This window comes from Protopterus annectens, chromosome 7.part0, assembly GCF_019279795.1.
Source record: "Protopterus annectens isolate FY-2018-M chromosome 7.part0, PAN1.0, whole genome shotgun sequence".
NCBI classification, from domain to species: domain Eukaryota; kingdom Metazoa; phylum Chordata; order Ceratodontiformes; family Protopteridae; genus Protopterus; species Protopterus annectens.
This window is the reverse complement of record NC_056739.1, coordinates 1,088,377,725-1,088,400,235: the sequence shown is the minus strand read 5'-3', so window position 1 is coordinate 1,088,400,235 and position 22,511 is coordinate 1,088,377,725. Positions and strand designations below refer to the sequence as shown.

General features: G+C 39.1%; 1 protein-coding gene across 1 annotated transcript in view; it reads left to right on the top strand.

Moving 5' to 3' along the window:
* Nucleotides 1-22,511, top strand: part of ITGA11 (integrin subunit alpha 11) — a 1,670,941-nt gene that overhangs the window by 1,600,851 nt on the left and 47,579 nt on the right. Inside the window, exons 28-29 of the mRNA XM_044077667.1 lie at nt 6,605-6,700; nt 16,242-16,355. Coding sequence (XP_043933602.1) covers nt 6,605-6,700; nt 16,242-16,355 — 210 coding nt within the window. The remainder of the gene's footprint in view (nt 1-6,604; nt 6,701-16,241; nt 16,356-22,511) is intronic.

The following is a 22,511-nucleotide window of genomic DNA, read 5'->3' as shown; positions in this document are numbered from 1 at the left end:
CTCCACAGAGAAAAAGTACAACATTAATTACATACAGATAAATACTCAGTCACAGGAATAATATTTTTTGGTTTAAATACATTTGCCAACAGTGTGATTTAATTACAACTCAAAATGCAATAATATTCCTATAACTTGTTACAGGATCCTTACTGTTATAGTATGCAGTCAAGCAAGGAGGAACTTGATTGCTATAGAAACCAGAGGAGATAGAATGCAAAGGACATTGGTTGATAATTATTTGAAACTTTGAAAAACAAGAGTAGCATCTAGTAGGTACAGGGGAGTGAGTATAGTATGTGTCAAGGAGGACTAGTCTGGGTTAATACATGGGCAAAGCCAATGAGACTTAAAAAATTGTTTAAGATTATTTTTAAATTGACAAAAGGAGGTGGAAAGTCTTAGGTTATTAGGGAGGGAATTCCAAACCTTTCCTATAGAATTGGCAAAGAGAGCTTCACCGCCCAAGTTGTTAGATTTGATGGTTTGGACCAAAAATCTATTTGAGGAGCGAAGACAGCTAAGATTGGAGTAGGGAATCAGTATTTCACTCAGTGAAGGGGTTTTATCAGGTTGTTTGATTATTTTAAATGCTTCAGTGAGTTGGTTCAGTTTAAGAAGATTGGGTAGTTCAAGCCAGTCGAGTTTCCTTAGATTAAGACAATGATGAGTTCTATGAGGAGCACTTATTACAAATCTGGCAATATGATTATAGGCAACAGAGAGTTTATTGGTCTCATTTTTGTTGAGGAAGGAAAGAACAGGAGAGGCATACAGTAAGGTAGAGAGGAAATGTGTGCGTGCAATAGTGAGTTTGGCAATAGGGGTTAAGAAATTTTTAATTCTATACAATGATCCAAGTTTCTTATTTACCGTCTTTATGGTTTGACTGATATGCATATCAAATCTAAGCTTATTATCAATAATGACCCCTAAAAGTTTAGTGTTGGTATCAGGCTCAATTTTGGTACTGTTAATAGATTGGACGAAGAAGGTATTGTTATTAGATTGTGGAGAAAGTTGAACTGGTGGAGGCACTGAGGTGGGAAAAAATACTAGTAATTTGTTTTTTTTTGGATTTAGGATGAGTTTCCGTTCTGTGAGGCATTTTTCTACTGCAGTGAAGGAGTGTTGGGTGACTACTTGTAGATCAGAGAGAGAGACTTCAGAGCAAATCAGGGTGGAGTCGTCTGCGTATTGGATACAGGTGGCTTTAGGGATAACAGTGTGAAGTTCATTTATGAATACAGAAAAGAGGAGGGGACCTAGTATGGAGCCCTGAGGAACTCCTATGGTATTAGGCAGCAGGTGAGATAGCTTATTTTGCCATTGGACTGCTTGTTGTCTACCAGAGAGGTAAGCCTTGAACCAGCTGAGAGCTGGATTATCAAGGTGTAAGGTTTCTAGGGTGTGGAGCAGAATCTCGTGATTGACCATGTCAAAAGCTTTTGACAGATCAAGAAAGAGTGCAGAAGTTATTTTTTTGCTGTTACGGTTTTTATTTACTGAGTCAGTAAAGGAAAGTAGGGCGGTGGTCGTACTATGGTGGGGTCTGAAACCGTGTTGAGTATGGGACAGTAGATTGTTTAGGTTAAGATAGTGAAGTAATTGTTTATGAATGCATCTTTCCATAATTTTGGCTATTGGAGACAAAATTGCTATGGGTCTATAGTTCGATGGTTCAGTGGAGGAGCCACCCTTATGAAGTGGAATGACATAGGATATTTTCCATATGGAAGGGATGGTGGCCTCTGTTATTGTTCGGTTAATTAGGATTGAGATAGGGTAGGCTATAACATCTGCTGCAATTTGCAGGTATTCAGCTGGGAGTCGATCGGCAGAAAGGGTGGTTGGTTTGAGTTTCTTCAATAAGGCTCTAATGTAAGAGGTGGATGTTGGCTGAAGAGTGAAGAAGGAGGATGATTCCTCAGAAACATTAAATAAGGGGGAGGAAGGAAGAGTTAGTTGATTGGCTAGTGACTGAATGGTCTCGGTAAAGAAGGAGTTAAAGGTATTTGCTACTTCTTCTGGATTTTTACCAATAAGTGTCTCTGGGGTGGGTGTAGACGATTTCCCTGAGTGGAGGAGATTATTTAAGCCTGCCCAGAACTTCTTTGGATTATTCTGGTGTTTATCTTGGAGGTGACAAAAATAATTCTTTTTGTCCAGGGTAATGTCTCTTTTCATTTCATTTCTAAGCTGCTGGAATTTAATGCGATCCTGATGTGTCTTAGTAGCTCGCCATTTGTCCCAGGCCTTATCTCTAAGTTTAATTTTAGATTTGGTTTCTGTAGTTAGCCAGGGTGCTATCTGTGTCTTGGTTCTGATATGTCGGTTAGGTGCATGAGAGTCCAGAATGTTGAGGAATGTGTCATTAAAGAATGCCACACTCTCCTCAAGAGGCAGAGTTTTTAGCTTGGACCAGTTACAGGATTTGAGTTCTGTTAAGAATTGAGTTGGAACAAATTTCTTTTTATTTCTAACAAGTCTGTATATGGGAAGGTTTGAGTTGGTAAATTTGTGTTTAATTATGAATTTGATGAGGTGGTCACCAAGATCATTAGGGAGGGTCCCTGTAGTATATTTATTTGTGCCATTATTAGTAAGAATCCAGTCAATTATGCTCTCCTTGTGGTTAGCATTACCAATTCTTGTTGGGGAGACAATTTTTTGTGAGAACCCATATAAATTAATGGGCATGGGATTAGTCTGAGTGGAACATTGGGTCCAATCAATGTTGACGTCCCCTAATACAATGGTTTCTTATGGGTAGTTAGAGGCTAACCAGTTTAGTGTTGACTCCATAGTTTCTAAGTTGTTCCCTGGCGGAATGTAGATTACTATAAGATTGATACTTTTTAGGTTATTTAAGCAAAGTTTTAGGGCAATTAACTCTGCATTAGCAACCTTAGGCGGTTGTATAGGATTCATGATGATATTAAGGGTACTTCTATACATGACAGCTATTCCACCACCCCTTTTTTTTTCCCGATCAACCCTTAAAATATTGTACCCGGGTGGGAGAATTTCTTCGTCTTTTGTGGCTGGTTTGAGCCATGTTTCTGATAGACACATAATGTCAGGGAGATGAGTGGCTAACATAGCATGTAGATTGTGAACCTTGTTGTTTAAGCTTCTTAGATTAAGATGGAAGATAAGAAGGGAGCTATCTGATCTTTGGACTGATGTTGGTGTGACAGTGTCTGGGTTGGTAGATGGGCCTGGGTTCGGGTGTATATCACCATCTTTAGTAATACATTTCTTCAGGTGGTCTAAGAATCTTAGCAGTTTATATAGTATTTTTTATCCATGTTTAGTGGTTGTTGCCTTTAGGTAAGATTGGGTGATATATATGCTATTAGTTCTTAAGATTCTTGTGGGGTAATAAAGAGGAGAAGTCTCTTTGGAGAGAGCATTTCTAAGATTACAAGTTTGGCCCTTGGGGTAGTGAAATCCCTTGAGTTTTTGGTTTTCGTATCTGGATAAATAGTAAGGGATAATAATAAGTGGGATAATAAGTTTTATTACTTTCCCCATGTTATAGAGGAGGATTTAACTAATAGGATAGGTGGGTCCTGGAAGTGGTTGCCTAGAGATGCTAATAGCAGGGGTTGTGGGAGGAGATATATTAAGTTGGTGGTCTAGCGTGATTGGCTCAGAGCTAAGTGGGATGTGTTTTTACACTAATAAATGTAGAGATAGCGGGGGCGGGTAGGATTAGGGGGCAGGGTGGGGCGCGGTGCGAGCCCAAGAGAAGCGAGGGCGAAGCGGAGCGGGGATACACCAATCAGGAGCTTTCTAGGTCCTAAAGGACCTATGCTACAGGTAAGTATAGAAGCCCACAGTTGATACTTCTAAGGCCTGATTTTTAAGTACAAGGTGAAATTACAGGTGAAATTTTAACTTACACTCTAGTTTTCCACAGGAGCAAGCTGAATTTAGTAAATGACTGCAGTTATGGACTAGGGGTTATCTGTCCGGACTTAGGCTACCGGCTGAGTTAAACTACTGTTATGTTACCCGCCCGTGAGCACTTTCTATGAGGTAAAACGCTAATACCAGAAGTTCATAGGTGAATACTCAACTAACTGCCCTGAAGGGCCACTTTAAGCCTAGCTAATGACCTGTAGTCAGACTCAAACCCTGTATTGTGTGTTTATATGGTGAAGACCTTAACCATCATGCCAGAACCACCCTAGTATTTTTCCTCAAAGGGTTGGGAGTTAGCATAGTGGTAAATGTGTTTACCTCATAGATGCAAGGTAAAAGACTTCATACTAAACTTTGGGAAATTGTCTAAAATGGCCTGCAAAAGCAGCTAGCTTAGTACTTACTTATGAACCTATGAAGCAGATCACCTTGTGATTAAAATGTAACATACAAAGAGTGAACCCACCTCTATATGTACTTGTTGATGGCAGTTTATCCAGTAAATTGGAGAGGTTTCTGACCATACTGAAGTTGCTGTAAGGTAGGACTAAAGTAAGATTATAGCTCCTGCACAGGGTTTTATATCCAAAAATAGCTAAATCAGTGCTTTTGTGGCCCTGAAGTATCCATTGTCTGTGTTATATTGCAAATTATTGTGCAAGGCCTCATTAGCAATCTCTGTGCTTGCAGAACCTCTATTTGGTCTGTTCATCTGTCTCAGGACCCACTCCTTAGCTCTGTCTACACAACTGACAGTTTGTCATTGAGGGTCTTGGTATACTTCATATTGAGCAAGTAGTAACACCTTAAATACCGTACAGTTGTTGTAATGTTTGATTTAACCTTCTTCAGCCAGCCTAACAAATCATTAAACCTGAAATACCTCTATTACATCCTTTGAATTTGGTGAGACTAGCTTATTATGTGTTTATTTAAAGGGAGAACCATAATGGTAATATAAAGAAAGTGAACTCAGGAAACATAGGTTTTAGTAACTAAGCATGGTAAAATCAGATAATTATGTGTTTGAAACAAAAACATATGCAATTGGATAACTTTGTTTTTGAAACAAAAGAGAATGACACCAGGTAATTATTTTATTTTATTTTATTAGTTTTATATATTTTTGAAAGTAAAGACAGTAACATTATGCATTTAAAGTTCTGAAACACAGAAGACTGATAGCAGGTATTTAGGTTTTTCAGTGTAAAAAGGAAGGCATTAGTTATTAAAAGTTTTGAAACTAACAGAGCTCAAAACTTGTAATCTGATATTGGGAACTAAACAGGGTGCGATCTATATAGGCAGTGTCCATATGCAATACTGAGACCTGTCATCAGATTTCATTAGCTCCCTGAGTACCTTGGGATCGAGAAAGGAAAGTAGAATAAAGACAGTAACAGACAGAGAGCCTTCTTGGGGGAAGTATTTGCCACCAATCGAGTGTCCACTAGTGAAGAACAAAGATTAGCTCTGTGAATCAGGAAGAAGAAGGAATTGCAGTAGTGTGCATATCATTACTGTAGCTAGGGTGGGGCAAGAAGGACAACTATTCCAGATGCAAAGTGTTGGGGGGGGTGCAATCAGCCAGTACCAACCTCTAATACAATACTGGTTTTTAAAAGCTGGTATTGCATTTGCAATCAAACCTGACCACTGTAGTGATTTGTGCTTGATCTAAACTGTAGTAACTGCTGCACTGTAGCAAGCAATTTGCTACAGTTTAAAAGTAAAAAAAACACAAACTTTTTTTTTAACTAAAACCTGTGCAGGTGGGGTATGAACTGCAGCAATTGTTTGCTGCAGTTTATAAGAATTAATTTTTTTGTTAAGTAAAATATATACACCTAGTGCTCCATCAGGCAGGGTAAACTGTAGCAGGTTTGCTACAGTTTATTAGAATATTTTTTTTAAATAAAACATCAGTGCCTAGTGCTCTGTGTAGGCAGGGTATAAACTGTAACAACTGTTTGCTACATCTGTAGTGAGCAGTTTTGTACAGTTTATAACAAGAAAAAAATATTATTATTATTATCATTATTATTATTAGCAGTATTATTATTTTAAATAAAATGGATGATAGGGCCTGGGGGGTGCATGTTGTGCATCTGGCCACCTGAGGTGTGCCAGTAGAAGGAATGTCTTTTTCTTTCCTCTTCAATGGAAGAGCTGGGGGGATGGTATGGAATTGGCATAATACAGCAAAGTTCTGGGGGGTAGGGCACTAGTTCATGGTACTGGCACTGGGCACTAGCTGAGTGAGCTATGCTTCTGTTGCACATGCCTGAAGTATAAATCCAGCAATCCTATGCATAGAAGCAAGAAGCAAGCATTTGTATTCTGTATTGTTCACATTGGATACAGGTGTGGTAGATTAGGAAACATAATTAAATAATTTGCTGCCCTGCCCTAATATGGTTCTGTACATAGCTGTTAGGATCCCATCTTGCCCCTCCCCAGATTGTAGCAGAAGAAAAAGAATCAATGGGCCAGGATATCTGAGATGTCAGTGATCAGAGGTAATCCCAAGGTATGAGGAATAAAAAACAGGCATAAAAATTGTTTAAGATGGATATAAAAATTAAAATTATATTTAACTATAAGCAAAATGATGACTTTTTTGCAGTCTGTTTTAATAGTACACTGAAACATCTTGTTTATTTACTGTTTTTAGATGAAATTTAAGTCCCTGAAACTTATAACATCTGCATCCTTGGAGCAAGATATACAGAGTCATATTATATTTAGAGAAGAGGATCCTAGACGGCATGTAAGTACATTTTGGATTTTTTTGTCACCTAATACATTGTTTAATCTGCAGCACCAGTCAACAGATATCTTCAGGCTGGCAATATAAAACTGTGGCAATAACACTTTTATAAATAAAGACAACTGGATGTTCTACTCATTAAACAGAAATAAAATCTCCCATTACTCTTTGTTTCAAAGGCAGCAGAATCATTGACTAAAGGAATACATTTATCCATATTATAGTAGTTTCATATTTTGTTAGTACCAACATTATCAGTGGATATTCACATTTGTCAGTGTGACAAATCTCTGCTTGACTTACAAAGCCATGTCTGACCCACCTCTGTTAGAAATGCTTCAGCTAAAGAAATCCCAATCCCTCCACACTACATGGTCCAGAGACCTCAACCTCATTACCACAAACAACAGAACAAGCTGGAGGGACAGATTTGTAACCCACAGACTGCCCATGCTATAGAATAGACTTCCCATGCATGGCAAGCAGAGCACCTCACTGGCCCTCTTCAAGAGAAATCTTGATGAGTGGATGGGAAATAGAAAAGTCACCCCGGGGATCACTCCAGTGGCTCTACTTGACAGAGGCACTGGGAACTAAGGTCGGGTGGCACAATGCCAGGGTAATCCTTTGGGCTAGGCTTGTAAAGACTCCAGGGCCATTAGTCTAGTACACACCTATGAACCTATGAACATATGATATATACATCCAGAAAAGGAGATGATGTACATTGACAGAATATAAACATGATTATAAAAGAAAATGATGTGCTGCTTGTAATTCATGATTGTCATAAACTGTCTTCAGTATTCAGAGTTACTGTAGTTTTCTAAGCAAGACAAACCAGTATCCTGGCAGAAAGAACACTGGGCCAGAATCAGAACCCAAGTATTGTAATTAAGACTGGGCTGTGGCTAAGTTTTAGCACTGATGCTGAATTCCAAAGTGCAGTTCAAAGAAGCTCCAAATGGTGCCATCATGAAAACAAATTGCTGCATTGGGCAAGACATGCTAAATTACAGTAACTTATTATGGCTTCCTATTGTCATTCGTACCATTAGCCCCTGCAACCTAACATTTCAAGGGTGTCGGGAAGATGGGAGGGGTGGAGTATGTGGCTTGGCACGTGGGTGGGTAGCTTACAAAATAGTAAATGTGTAAAATAGACTGTTGCAGTTGTAGCCTGTTGCATCAGATGTGTTTTTCAGGAAGCATTAATGTATGGTATGCTTTATTTGGTATGCATCACTGAGTAATACATGACTAATTGTGTTGCAGCACTACATTATTGCACTACTCATACTGACCACCAGCATCACTAAGGGACACTTGCTAGTGCTGATTCACAGGCTTGTGCCCTAGTGATCACTTTTATTTTCAATTGCTTTCAGTCATGTCAACTTTTTCTTTCCCATAAATCATTTTCAAGACTAAATACTGGGTTTTGTAAATCCATCCTCTGGAGTGGACAAGCATTAAAATAGACCCTATGCATTGGCAGCACTGTGAAAATGGATCTTACACACAATAAAGTATCTTAGGGGGAGTGTCTGACCACAAAATATCCTAATTCAGTGTTGTAGCATAATATGGTCCCTTAGACAAATGCTTGAAGCATCAACACAAACAGACAAGTAGCAAGGGAATAAAGACTGAAGAAGTGAAAAGTTTAGCCCCAAGTAGTACTGGGCAGCAGAGATAGGTCTAGAAAACCAGGAATTAAAATGAATATGCAAATCTCATTGCAGTTTTGACTGAGTTGTAAACATTCTTACTGATGGGTAATGAAAGAATGCTAAAAATCCTGAAAGCCAGCAGTAGGACAATATGCTCACATAGGTTAGAAGTAAGTGGAGATGTGTTTCAGGTTCACAGGTTCTGGCTTATAGGCTGGCCCTGACTTTAAAAATACCTGTGTGAAAACAGCTGATTTCAACCAGTCTAATATGATTCTAAAAATACACAAAGTTACAGCCTGCCTAATAACATTAATGAGTTTATTCCATGATATTGACTTAACTTTTCAAAAATTTCATTCACTTGAAACCTTTAAAATAGAGAAAAGATAAGCTAGTTCACAATGCTTGTGTGCTTTTGTTTTATATGTAATTTTAGCCCCAGTAAAAGTCAAAATGTTTTATTATGTATTGCTTTATAAGCCAAGCATAATTTACCTGTATAATGCTTGCAATGTATGCTCTGTTCATTGAGATTTAATAACCCTATTTGATAGGCCATATTTTTTGTAAAGCAATATACATTTAGTAAACCTTTGGACTTACTCAAGCATGTGACTGTCTGATTTGGAATAACTACAAAAGCTGGAATTACACTCAATTGATCAAATTAAACTAAGTGTCTTCAGATCTGTAGCTGAAATAGTTCTTACACTAGGCCTGCCTGCTGTAGGCCTCTACTACTGAATTCAGAGCATTTTGAGTGTACTGTAATATGTTGTTGATTCGTGTGCCTAAGTTTTTATAAGACTTAGTTCATGAATTTTATCTGGCAGGTGGCAATTTGTTTAAGTTATTGAACTGTAGCTCGTGTGGTACAGGGTTTGATTCCCTCAATCCTTATTTGCCTACTGACCTTAAGCAAGTCACTTAATCAGACAGTGTTTGTGACAACTGATAATTTGGGCAAAGCTCCACAGTAGTCCCCCTGGACTCCAAGCCTAGTAACTCCATAAGAAGAGTAATACTGTTAACCTACAAATACATATTTGATGGTATTTTATCCATTCTCATCGCCATAATGTTTATACTAAAAGCCCAGTAGAAGTAATTCAGTTCTTGAATAATTTTAATTATTTATATCATTAGTATCAGTTAACAACAACCCCCCTGTCTGGCTGCCTTTCTCCCTTCATCAGCCCTATCAGATAACTCCGTCTTAACTGCTGTCTTCATACCTGCATTCATGTGCAAGGCTTTAACCATGTTAACAAAATGCAACTGAAGCTCTGCATACTCCAGCACAATAAGTTGGAAATCCCACCTAACCATGTCAAGTATATTATTTATAGCAAATAGAAAGTACAGTTTTGTACCTACCATAAAATGTAGAGTCCCCATAGGTATGCTGCTGCAGTCACATAACATATGGGTTTGTCCTGCCTCCAGGCAGCCCTTCCGGGCCGGATTCCAAAAAGTCTGGCTGGCCTGGCTCCGTGACTTTCCACTTTCCCCGGCGTCAGGTATAGGCAGAATATAAAGCATTTTCCTCAGTGTTTCTTCCTCAGCCCCAGGTGCCCCAGATAGAAAGAAGGTAAATGTTGAAAATTCCTAAAAGATAAAAAAAAAAAAAAAAAAATATAACAAAACATAAATACATATATATACACCATTACATACAAACCCAGCTAATAGATTCCCCAGCCTCACCTAAGGAGTGGACAGAGGGAAAGGGACAGATGGAGGGCAGATACTGCTGACTGTAGATGCATACCTAGATGACATATACATTTACATACACATACAAAAACTGTACTATGTCCTTCATCATGCATCAAGGACATATACCAAGAATAGAATACCAGGGCCTGGCTAATGGTGTAATATTGCCAAGGATGGGTAATAAAAGTGCAGCAAAAAACTAAACTGCAGAAATCTGAAACTGAAGGAATTGAAAAAAGGAAGAATGTATGCATAGAGCTCCAAGTAGTGCCTTCTCAAGTAGGTAGCTTCTTGATACCGAGAAAAGCTGTACCACCCCTGGTGGAAAGCTGTAGTGTAAAGCTATGCTGCTGTGGAATGAGGCTGAATTTTTCAGGAGCAAGTCTTTCCATGAAAGTCCAGTAAAGAAAAGCGAATGCAATTTCCTATCCATTTTGAAATTGTTTTTTTGGTCTTAGCTTTCCTTGGACTCCAGTTGCATATGCTACAAAAAGTTGGTCAGTTTTTCTGCTGGTTTTAGTTCTTCCAGATAGTAGCATAGTTGTCTGTGTACATCCAAGGTGTGCAATAGTTTTTTATAGTTTCTGGGTTTGTTCTGAAGGTTAGGGTCTGGAATAGCCCTTGGTTAAAGTTACCCTGGATACCACTGATGATTTCTGAGTAGAGTAAGTTCTCAGAGAAAGGAGAGGCTGTGCCAAAATGAGAAAGCCTGCACTTTCCACCGCCATTGTCTGTCTGAAATTCGGAGAATTCTTTCAGAGTGATTGCCAGAAAACTAGTTTTCAAGATAAGAACTGTAAGTCTGTTGATGCTGCTGGTTCAAAAGGGTAAGTCAGTTTTTTCCATGGAAAAATTGAGATCCCATGCTGGCAGAGGGTCTCCTTGGAGGTTTAACATTTGATCCTCTCTTAAAAATCTAGGGAGAGAGAGGGTAGAGATAGGAGGATCCATGAATTTGCTATGCTGAAGTTTGAATGACATGAGAATTAATGGAAGAATTCATGTAAACATTTGTGGAACAATTTTAGCTAGTAAGTATCTTAGTGTGCTACTGTGGCCACTGTGAGCCTTGTCTGTACCCATGTTGTTGTTGTCTTCCAAATGTTCCATTTAGCTTTTTCTGAGAGGGTCTTCCCTTGGCCAGGACTGCAAGATAGGACAATGTCCTTGACCTTAAGACAGTTTGTTTTTGTTTTGTTTAAGCAATTTTCCAGGCAGTTAGCTGCAGTGTTTTCAAGTTTGATTCTGCTAGAAGAAATTTGCTAGCAGGTTCAAAGTTGATATAGGAGGGGAGGGAGCGAGAGTTCTCGAGAGGCTGGGCTTCATAGTCTGTCCAGTGCTGCCGCCTGCAGTCTGGAGACCTTCAGTAGTATCAGTAGCCTTCCTCCCAGATCTGGGAAAGAGCCTTGTACAGGAATTTTGGAGGTGGGTGGAAAGAGAGGCACTCCAGCATTCCAGCTGCTGAAGAAGTCAGAGTCCAGGCAGGCCCAGTGTGAGTGGTGGTTGAGTTTGGAGAATTTGAGGTGGTGGAGTGGGGAGGTGTGAAGCATTTCAAGGTCTGGTCCCCATTTGTTTGTTATGAGTTGAAAGATTGTATCCATCAGCATCCAGCATGCAGGTTCGTGGTAGTTCTGCTTAAGCTGTCTGCTAGTGAATTCTCTTTTCCTGGTCTGGTGATTCAGGGGAGGAAGATGAGATTTCCAGATTAGGTTCCCTGAATCACATGGTGGATGCTGCCTAAATGTTATCGCGTGCGTTGTCTCCCTTATTGTATGTGTCCCGTGATTGTGTCTGCTGGTGTTGTCCCTCCTGCCAGCATGGATTTCTGGCTGTAGCTCCTGATGCATGCATCCTGCAGTTTTCTCCTTTTGGTTTATGTGCCTTTTGGACTGGTGCCTCAACCATAGGCCTTGACATGTGTCTCCCCCATGTGCTTTTGTTGAAAGTCTGCACGTCCGTGGTGGTGGGTCTGGAGCCCTGGTTTGGTGAAGGTTTTGTCTGTTTGGCCTGGCAGGAAAGCAAGGACTGGATTGAAAGGTTTCAGGAGATCACCATTTCCTTTTCATGGAGACTAAGCTGTCATGGTTGGTAGACCATACATCTAAACTGTGATGCCATTAATTGCTCTGGGTAGATTTCTCATATGCGGAAGGCACCATCCTGGCATATGGATGTAAGATTGCCTTTACCCAGGTAATTCCTTTCTTGGGCACTAGCTTTGCTTTGTAAAGTTGAAGGCAAGAAGTGAAGGCCTGTTTTGTTTCTCTTTCTCTGGCAAATTTTTCTGGGATATTGTGTTGAGATACATACCCAAAAAGGTCATCCTTTGGGAGATTTAAAGATTTGACTTTGTTGATGGTGCTAGTCTGACCAAGGCCTGTAACAGGTGCAATGGGTAGGATTTGTTTTTTAGTGGTTTCTAGGTGTTGTCAGGCAGATTGTCTTTCGTAGGTCCAGGTATGGGTAGATTCCAATTAAGGCGCATTTGGAATACCCATGCCTGCATGTAATTACGGAGTGGCATTTCGCTCGAAGCATGCTGCAGTGTAGAGGAGCCAGCTGAGAATGCTGAGAATTCTGATCTTGCAAGATCTGACGGGAAGCTTCTGCAATCTGGTCAGATCTCAGCAGATAGGTATGTGGTATGCCTCCTTGAGATCTAGAGTCACCAGCCAAGACTCCCCATGGTTGAAGTTGCTGTAGGTAATGAAGTTCAAATTTTGTGACAATTTGTTTTCTTTTCAGTGCATTGGGGTTGGAATAGGTCGGACATCCTTTTCTTTTTCTCATAGGTGAAGTGAGTCTGGAGTAAAATGGTTGCCTTTCTATATAGATTTGTGTCTTTACCCTTTTCATCAAATTTTATTCGCTTGTTGTCTTAGTTTGGTAAAGTTCTGGTTTGAAGGAAGGTTCTGCAAGGTCCGGCGTGAAGGTTGTAATGTTGGAAGTTGTGTGTGTCCATGTGTTCTAAGTAATGCAATGCCCATTTGCAATTTGTAATACCATGTTCCCTTTTGAGAATAAAGCCAGCTTTCCACCCAAGGGTCCTGGAGTGGTGTCCCTGTGCTTGTGAGTGTAGTGTGGTCTGGCGTGTCTCAGGTAGCCCTACCTGTACCCTTGTAGGCCCTTACTTCGCTGCTCTGTTGCAGGGCTGCCCTCTGCCCTCCCTGCTTCTGGAGGTGTTGTCTGCTGGGTCTCATGCATCTATTTCTGCCCTGAACTGCCTATTTCGCTCTCTGAAAACTGGGCTGTGTCTGGCCAGTTTTTGCTTTTCCTCGGAGGTTCTACCTTTGAGGTAGCCTTGAAATTGCAGTCTTTTTTTCTAGATTCCATCCAGGAGTTTATCTTTTTCTTCCACTTTCTCTAACTTTTTTCCAAAATGCAGGCTCTGAGGGTTTACTGCAGACATGGCTCTTAGCCTCTTAGAAGTCTGAAGTGACATTGCTTCTGAAGCTGATCTATTTCCAGGAGAGTTGTAAACATAGCCACCAGTGTAGAATAGCCACTAAACTTAATCCAGAAAGGTATACTGTGATTTTAAGTTTCTATCGAGGATTCTTGTTCACAGAAGAAAAGGCCTAGGTGAAAAATGCCCCTAAAGCTAACAAGTGGGAAATATTTTATTCAGCTTTATTCTGCTCAATATGCCCTGGTCAGGAGAGTTAAAGAATTTTAAACCTTTGCCCTGGCAGAAAGAGCAATCCGAGCAACTCTCTTTTTTGGCAGCATGGTTTGTACAGTGGTTCTGCAACAGAGGGTAGGTTTCATATGGCAGTGGGGAAATGCTGCATGGGTCTGAACAATGGGAAGTGAGAATCCTCAACCTGTAATAAAGGGTCAGGTTTAAAGAATCATGGACAGGCTAAAGGCCCATCATCATTTGGCACATCAAGAAGAGTTATGCAGGTTTCATGAATATGTAAAATTCTATGCTGGGGGCAAGTGTAAAAATGTCTGGCCCCTCTCCCGAAAAAAAATCCTTCCAGCAAATGCCAAAGTTCCCCCCAAGGAATTGAAAGTCTCCCCTCAGATAAATTCTTCACTGAGGAGAGGGGCATGGGGATCGCAAAGGTGGAGTAATCAGAATAGGCCTTTCCAAAGGGTGAAGGGATTCCTGATGGTCTGAAAAATCAGATCAGGGTGAATATCAGAGGATTTCCTGGTAGAGGTTAGGAGGGTAGGCCGGTTGCCAGGAGGAGGTGAGGGGAGGACTGGGCACCTAATCAATGATATAAGGAGTGCAGCAATAAGGGAGAATGCTGTCCTGAGGCAAGACAAACTGGAGGAAAGATTTGAGAGGTCTCAGATTTGGCATTTATTGAGCCTTTCGAGGATGGCAGTGTTAAATGCTTTATGAAAAAGAATTAGATATTTTGGCAGCTGCCTGGGTGGCTGCGATGCAGAGGTAGAAATGTCAATGGGATGGTGTCGGTAGCTTCTTGTAGCTGAAAGGTGGAGATTGATGGCCGGGCTCTCAGCCGGGCTTAGCTTCGTGGGGCGATTTCTAGTCGGTAGAGGTAAGGACTGAGTCACCGGTTTCAGCTGAAACGAGACACTCAACTGAAGGCCTAACCGTGGTTTCCAAAAAAACCAAGCGTGCGCGAAGTGGGGTCCTTTCCTTTCGCAGTTTGCCAAAGTGAGTAGTCGGTCTTTAATGGCATTTTTGGCCAAAAGCGGATCCAAAAACTTGGCATGGCTCAGAGGCCGAAGCCATCAAGTTCCTTTAGTTGGCACAGGCACAAGGCTAAAACAGTTGATGGGTCGTGGTGGCCACCAACAAAAGGAGAAGAGTCTTGAATGGAAATTTCAAGCAGGGAAGTTTTCACAAGTTAAATCCTTATTTACTTTTTCTGACATCGGCTGGGAGCGGCAGAGTCCCCAAGAGGGACTGGCAACGGTTAGAAGGAGGCTCCTTTGAAATACTTGGCTTTTAGAAGTTCCCGGAAGCGAGACTGCTTCAGCCTGATCCTCCCGCACCATCAACCCATCCCACATCACCTCTGCCTTCTCCAGGCAGTCCATAAACCCCAACAGTTCCATCCAGTTACTAATCAATGCCCTCACTTTAACAAACTGAGGTGTCTCTGTAGCCACTGGGTTTCATTTCACCTTTGCTGACCTAGATATTAGCACAAAAGAAAAAAATGTTTGCACCCATATTCATGAGTGAAGTAAGTATATAATTTCCCACATCCTCTAGATCTCACACTTATTTCGAGAGACCACCATCACCATTTTATCCATTAAGTCAGGTAAATTTCTACTGACTCCACATGTGTGACTTCACTTCAACATACCTCTTAACTTAAATATGGCTCCATAGCCACATAACCACAAAGAAAATGAAAAACATAAAAAAATCATTACATCACTGCCAGAACACAAATATAAGGTATACCAGCAGTGTTTCCTTACGGACAGCAGCTATCAACAAGATGCAACTGGGAAAATGCTCTCAATGAATTGAAACCTTATGACGTTTACACTTGATTATGATTAGGGAAGGCATGTAAAATGCCTCCTAGGCTGTGCACCTGAAAATGGAGGAAGAACAGCATATCTAACACATGGAGAAAGTGCATCATATCTAACACACATGCACATAAGCTTATATATGCATGTGTATCCAGCTATGCACACCTACTGTAATGTTCAAGCAGCAAATAAATGACAGCAACAAATGCTCTGTCCGGCTCTGAATATGTCTTTTATTGTATTAGAAAATAAATGAAATTAGTCTGAACACAACAAAATTAATTTAACAAGCCACAGAATAAGGTCATCCATTTCACTGGTGAATCCATAGGAAATTTTATTTACATTTTTTTCTGATAGGAATGAAGATAGTAGATGAAAACAAATTTGGGTGGATATAATACTTTAATAAATTAAGCCTAATGCCTTCTAGGGGTAGTAAGTTAACTATTCATTTGCAATATCTAGATGAATAAAGATGTGTGTGTGTGTGTGTGTGTGTGTGTGTGTGTGTGTGTGTGTGTGTGTGTGTGTGTGTGTGTGTGTGTGTGTGTGTGTGTGTGTGTGTGTGTGTGTGTGTGTGTGTGTGTGTGTGTGTGTGTGTGTGTGTGTGTTATTTTAGATGTATTTATTTTCTTTAAGTTGTATTACCCTTTTTTCTTATTATTTAGATAACCCTTGAAATCACAAAGCCTGAAGATTCCCACATTCCTTTTTGGATTTTAATAGGAAGTACATTAGGGGGACTCCTCCTTTTTGCTCTTCTGGTTCTTGCATTATGGAAGGTAAGTCCTGTATTAAGTACTTTTCTGTTAACTCTGTTGAATAACACAGATGTACAAAAATGCAGCAATATTACAAGCCACAAATGAATACTCTGCATACAGACACAGCATCACATTCATTCTGAAATGTTCCTTCCATTGTGTGATCCCTTTCTTGTTCTATTCATGTTCTTTCTATTCAGGGAGTAAGTGGTATGTTCAAATGTTTGCTTATTTATGAGGGTTACCTTACCCATTAAACTTTTCCGACTACCCTGGCATTCAAAGAAATGCCTCATGCTTCCTATGTGTTGAAGACCCCTGCCGATTTCAAGCCTCAGTGTGCTACTAAAATAACAAAAGAATTCCAGAGCAAGCAAGATTGCATGCGTACTGATTTACTTACAGACTAGTAACAAAATCGATCAAGCTGCAGCCCAGGAGAAGGGACATAGAAGAATACAGAATTTGTACTTCTAAAATTACAATCCCTTGGTAGAGTACATCTCATATTCATCAGATATGTAAGACAGTGCAGGTTTTAGTAAGAATGACTGAAACCATCTCCTATGTAACCTACGTTTAATTATCTCACTTGACTTTAAAGGTTTTTGGTTAATCATTTGGGAAACTGAGTTTCTTGACAATATTTAGGCCACCAGTCCTTTATAAATAGTATATCTGTAATGTATCTGAAATGCCCATGGATGCTTGTGCTATAGATTTTTATTAAGTGTTTCTATTTTAAAAAGCTAATTCTGGATGTGGAATAACAGTACACGAAAAGTTTGATTAGTAACAAATGTAATATTTCAAAGTAGATTATACACACACACACACACACACACACACACACACACACACACACACACACACACACACACGCATACACACACACACACACACACAGCACACACACGCGTACACACACACAGACACACACAGATACACACACACACACACACACACGTGCACACACACACACACACACACACACACACACACACACACACACACACACACACACACACACACACACACACACACACACCAGTCCCGTTATCGTATCCAAGAGGTTTTAATCAACTAAACATTAATAAAGCATTGCATATTTCTTTTAAATCTTGCTTATCAAAAGCTGCAACAGTTGATATCTTGCCATGGTATTTTGCAAATGAAATCTCACGTCATTTTATGAAGGAGTTTTCTCAGCCTGCATGGCCTACATGTGCCTCTAATCCAAACTCAAAACCTAAAAATCTGAAGAAAACTTGTCAGGCCAGGTTTGAGAAATTTGAAATACTAGTTACAGACAGTAACAGTGCCTTGTCCTGGGCATAGGCTTTTATGGTACATGATTAGCACTGTAGAAGAGGTACTGATCCATTCAATCATTTAAGCATATGTCATTGTGGCCACTACTCTTTAAATGGCATTCAGTTAATGTTGGGATTGCCATATAGGGGTTTAGTCAGTACTGTAGAAGACTTGCTGATCAGCCCTTGATTTGCAAGGCTGCAAGCAATATTGGAACTTACAGTTACCAATCAGCAGCTCTTCTACAGAGCTGACCATGGCCTGGTCATTCAGTTAGTCTCTAGGTGTTAAGAAATGCAGCAAGGAGGTAATATATCTCTTTGCTACAGTTTTTAATAGATGTTTTTCAAAGTTATTATGTAAATGCAAATGTTTATTTGCCTATGTGGATTTTGTGGGATGTCTGATAGAACAAAGAGCTGTTATGTAACTACATAGCAGTTCTTTGTTTAAGGTGTAGACTTTTTTTTGCCCTCAAATCTGTAGTTTTTTTTTTTTTTTTTTGACTATCCACTTGGTAGGAGAAGAGAGCGGCAGTTGAGGGCTTTTTTTCTGGAGTAACAATTGGCTTGATTTATTTTTAATTATTTGAATTTGCTAACTGGGCTAGAGCACTGATCAAAAATGATCAACATCACGCATAAGCAACGCACTGTGGAGAATGGGGAGGGAATTTACAGTGAACTGTAATCAGAATGCATAACAATTTAATTCTGCTAATTGTATTCTAGAAGACCTACATGTACCATGAAAGGCATTTTAGCACATCACACTTAGCAAAATAAATCATGGTGCAGCAGTGTTAAAGAAACATGAATATCATTCTTAGAAAAAGTTCTGGACGGCCACCACTTTCATTGTAAATAAACATAGTAACAAAACACCTGAAAGTATAATGTCTAGACCTTTTATAATAGGAGGTCACAAAGTGTATTGTGGTAGAGCAAAAGGAAGACCAAAAACAACATTAAATCAGCATGGGATCTCCAATCAACTCTGTGATATCCCCACTCTGAGCCAGTAATCAAGACACCTGAATCCTTACCACTGGCACTGGGGAGGGATGTTCACTTGGAACAAAAAGGGATACACCCAGTATTTCCAGATGCAGCTGTCTGCATCAAGAATAACTTCCCTTAAGAGCACACAGGGAATGCATTCAGTCCATGGTCTGGGTTTCGCTATCTGTCTCCCTCCCCAATAAGACTCCTTACTGGCACAGTTGTAGGGATGAGTCCTCAGCTAAGTGACCAAGCTAAGTCCTCCAGCACCCTCTCTGTGAAAATAGTGCTTAGTGTCCCTGCTCCAAGTAGATGACACACACACATTTTGAGATTTAATTTTTACACACACACACACACACACACACACACACACACACACACACACACACACACACACACACACACACACACAGACACACACCATGGTAAGGTTGGCACAGATTTACTAGTTATGCTTCCTTCTGCCCAGACTATTAGGTAGTTACACTGCCACCAGCCACCTCAAAGCCAGCTACCCTAAGGCTGTTGCAAGGGTAAACAATTATTCTGAGTGAAATTAATATTAATACAAATGTCAGTCTGACCGACAGCAGTAAGGCATTCATGAGTGACCACAGAGTCACCAAATAGATATGAGTACTCTCAAAGGTTAAAATATTCTCTAAACGACCAGCCACAATGAGAAGTGTAAATATATTTATTAGCAAATAATAAAATAACATGAAAATACTAAATATCTATTTACAATAAACACCAGAGTTTTAGACACAGAAAATATTAAAAATAACACAGACGGACAGGTTCACACAGTTACAGGAAAAACAATACTAGTTAACTAATCTCACTGTATTTTCCTGACTGATCTAAATAATTATTATCCCCTGGTTACTTACTAGAGAAAGGCAAGATGAAGTAGGTGAGAGATCCTTCTTTTTCAGGTTACAAAAACAGAGTGCTCTGAGACTTCAGTCTCACCTAGTATTAAACATTGTAGTATGAGCAAAAATGTAGAACACAGCACCACAGCAAACCAATAAAAAGCAGGTGGCAAAGAGCAATGTAAAATCCAAACAGACTTTTATTCAAACACAGATTAGCGGTTCCACGATGAAATTGCTTCTTCAGACCATACAAAAAATCAGCAGTATCTGAAATATTTAAAATGCAACCAATAAAAACCATTCAAGTACAATAGCCATAAAAAATGTTTAAGTTGCAGCTTTCTTTTAAGACAGAAACCATGAACAACATCCCCCGGAACATTTAGCAAAATGGCAAAGAATTAATTTAGAGACAAGTTTTTCTTATATTAAGTTGCTCATTGATGTTTTTGTGCCTGTAGACCAACAAATTTGTGAAGATATCAGCAAATTACAAAAAGAACTGTATAGCCTTAATACTGATGCACAAGTTGATCTTCTCATGATTGAGTTAACTGAACAATTACACCTGTATGAAATTAAGCTATTAGCTCAAAAAAAAAAAACTTCAGAGAGACATTGTTGATTTCCAACAACAAAATGTGTTTGCTTGGCCGAGAGAGCAGCGTAAAGAGCCAGTACAACCTAGAATTTTTAAGGCTACTAACTCAGAGGAAGTTTCCTCTATTACTCAAAATAATGGTACTGTTAATGCTTCAACAGTGGTGCAGGAATGTGCTGTTTCTTCACCTAATGCTAATACCTCCACATACAGCACAACATTGGTGGTTCCTTCCCCAACTGAGCAGAAACGTAGAAGAACTGCTCTTTCTCCAGAACAGGTAGTATGGCCTAAAACACTGAATATTTCTGGTACTCTGTTTTTTTGGGTCTCCCTTTACCCTGCAAATTCCAACACAAGGAATACAAAAATGTGAACATCGAAGGAAAGAAATTCAAGAGAAAGAACTCCTTTCAGGATCGAGAACCACAAACTTTCAAGAAAATGATGTGGAATATAACAAACAACTAGTTTGGAACTTATCACAGAGACAGTTAACAAAAGCTGAACTTTCTTTACTTAAAAAAGGTTTGTCTTTTATTCCTTCTCAAAGGGCTGATTTAGCTGATACTGTTATAGAGCTGAAATTGTTTGTACGAAAAATAGCTCTTAAAGAGCAGTTTGTTTTTTCTGTGTCACATGAAAGTGTATGTAACTATAAAAAGCCAAGTGCTTTCTGTCCAACATTGTCTTCCACTCTGGAAGTTTTTCAAATGTATGTGAACAACAGATTTATAATCTTTTTGAAACCAATAGTGAGTATAAACAAAACAAGTTTTATAACTTAAATAAAAATGAGAGACAAGCACTTGAAAATTTACAGAGATATAGTGACATTGTAATATGACCAGCCGATAAAGGCAATTCTTTTGTTGTGTTAGATAAAGAGTATTATGTTACTACTATGAATACCATGCTTAGAGATGACAATATATATACCAGCATAGAACTTTATTCTGTACAAAAGTTAATTGAAAGGTCCATTAAGTCTCTTGTTAACTGCTTTGAAGAAACAGTTATTTCTAAAGAACTGTTCCAGTATCTTATAGTAGAACATCCTCTTGTAACTATATTGAATAGTTTGCCGAAAATACATAAAAATCTTGTAACTCCAGCTTTTAGACCTATAGTAGCTGGAGATGGATGGCTAACCGAACCGGCATCTTTATGCGTAGAACGACATTTAAGACCCAGTTTAGTATGCTATTGTTTTGTGTGATACAGAACATTTCTTAAGTGATTTTTACTCTTTTCTTGAGAGTTATGCTGAAACTGGTACAGAGATTATGGTAACTTTATATGTTACGTCTCTGTTTACGGTTATACCTAATCAAATAGGTCTTTCCTATGTAAATTTTTTTTTTAAAGAAGACGGTTCTCTCACTGATGAAAAAATAGAGTTTATTTGCTACCTTATAGAGCTGGTACTAGAATACAATGTTTTTCTGTCTGAGAAGCAATATTACTTGCAGACCTCAAGCGCTAACCTACTGAGTGCACTAATAAACAACAATTTCGATTTTTTACTATGGAGTGGTTATTCCTTGGATTTTATGTAATTTTGCAACATTTCCTGGACTGAACCCTGCATGGTAGCTGTTGCTTTATACTGTGTTTTGGTGATATTTCCTATTTTCTTAAACACAGCTTCTACCCCCTGGATCTTAACTTAAATGTTGAACAATTTACTGTGCATGTAAAATTCTGTCAGCGTTTTGTTGATGACATATTTTTGGAAAGGAGACCTTGAAAGTTTAAACAATTTTGTAAGTGCTATACATTCAAGTATACCCTTCCTTAAGTTTACTATGAAACATTCTTGCACTCACATAGATTTCCTTGATGTTACACTGTATAGGGGCCTAGATGGAAAGCTGCACACTAAGAGATATAGAAAACCATGTTATACACATAGTTATCTTGAACATAATAGTATGCATCCACCAGATATTTTTGAAAATGTGGTAAGAGGTCAACTTTTATGAGTTTCTAGGCTCCATGACCAGGCACAAGAATTTGAAACAACTATGTGTTCCACTAGTATGGAATTTATAAAACGTGGTTATAAACCTTTTGAAGTTAGTAATGCATGTGAAAGGGTCAAGTTAGACAGACAAAGTAGTGGATGCCCATTTTTTTATGAAAAGAAAACATAAGAAAGACTGCCCATAATAACAGTTATAGTAATGTAGCTTATTGTATGACTTTTAGTACTGACAGCATAGATATAAAAAATATTATTACAAAAAATTGGTATATTTTATCTTCTGACCCTATTCTATGTGAGTTTGTTAGTGCAGCCCCAAATTTTGTTTATAAAAATAAAACATCGTTGAAAAGGCAGCTTTGTTTCCCTAATATAAGTAAACTACAG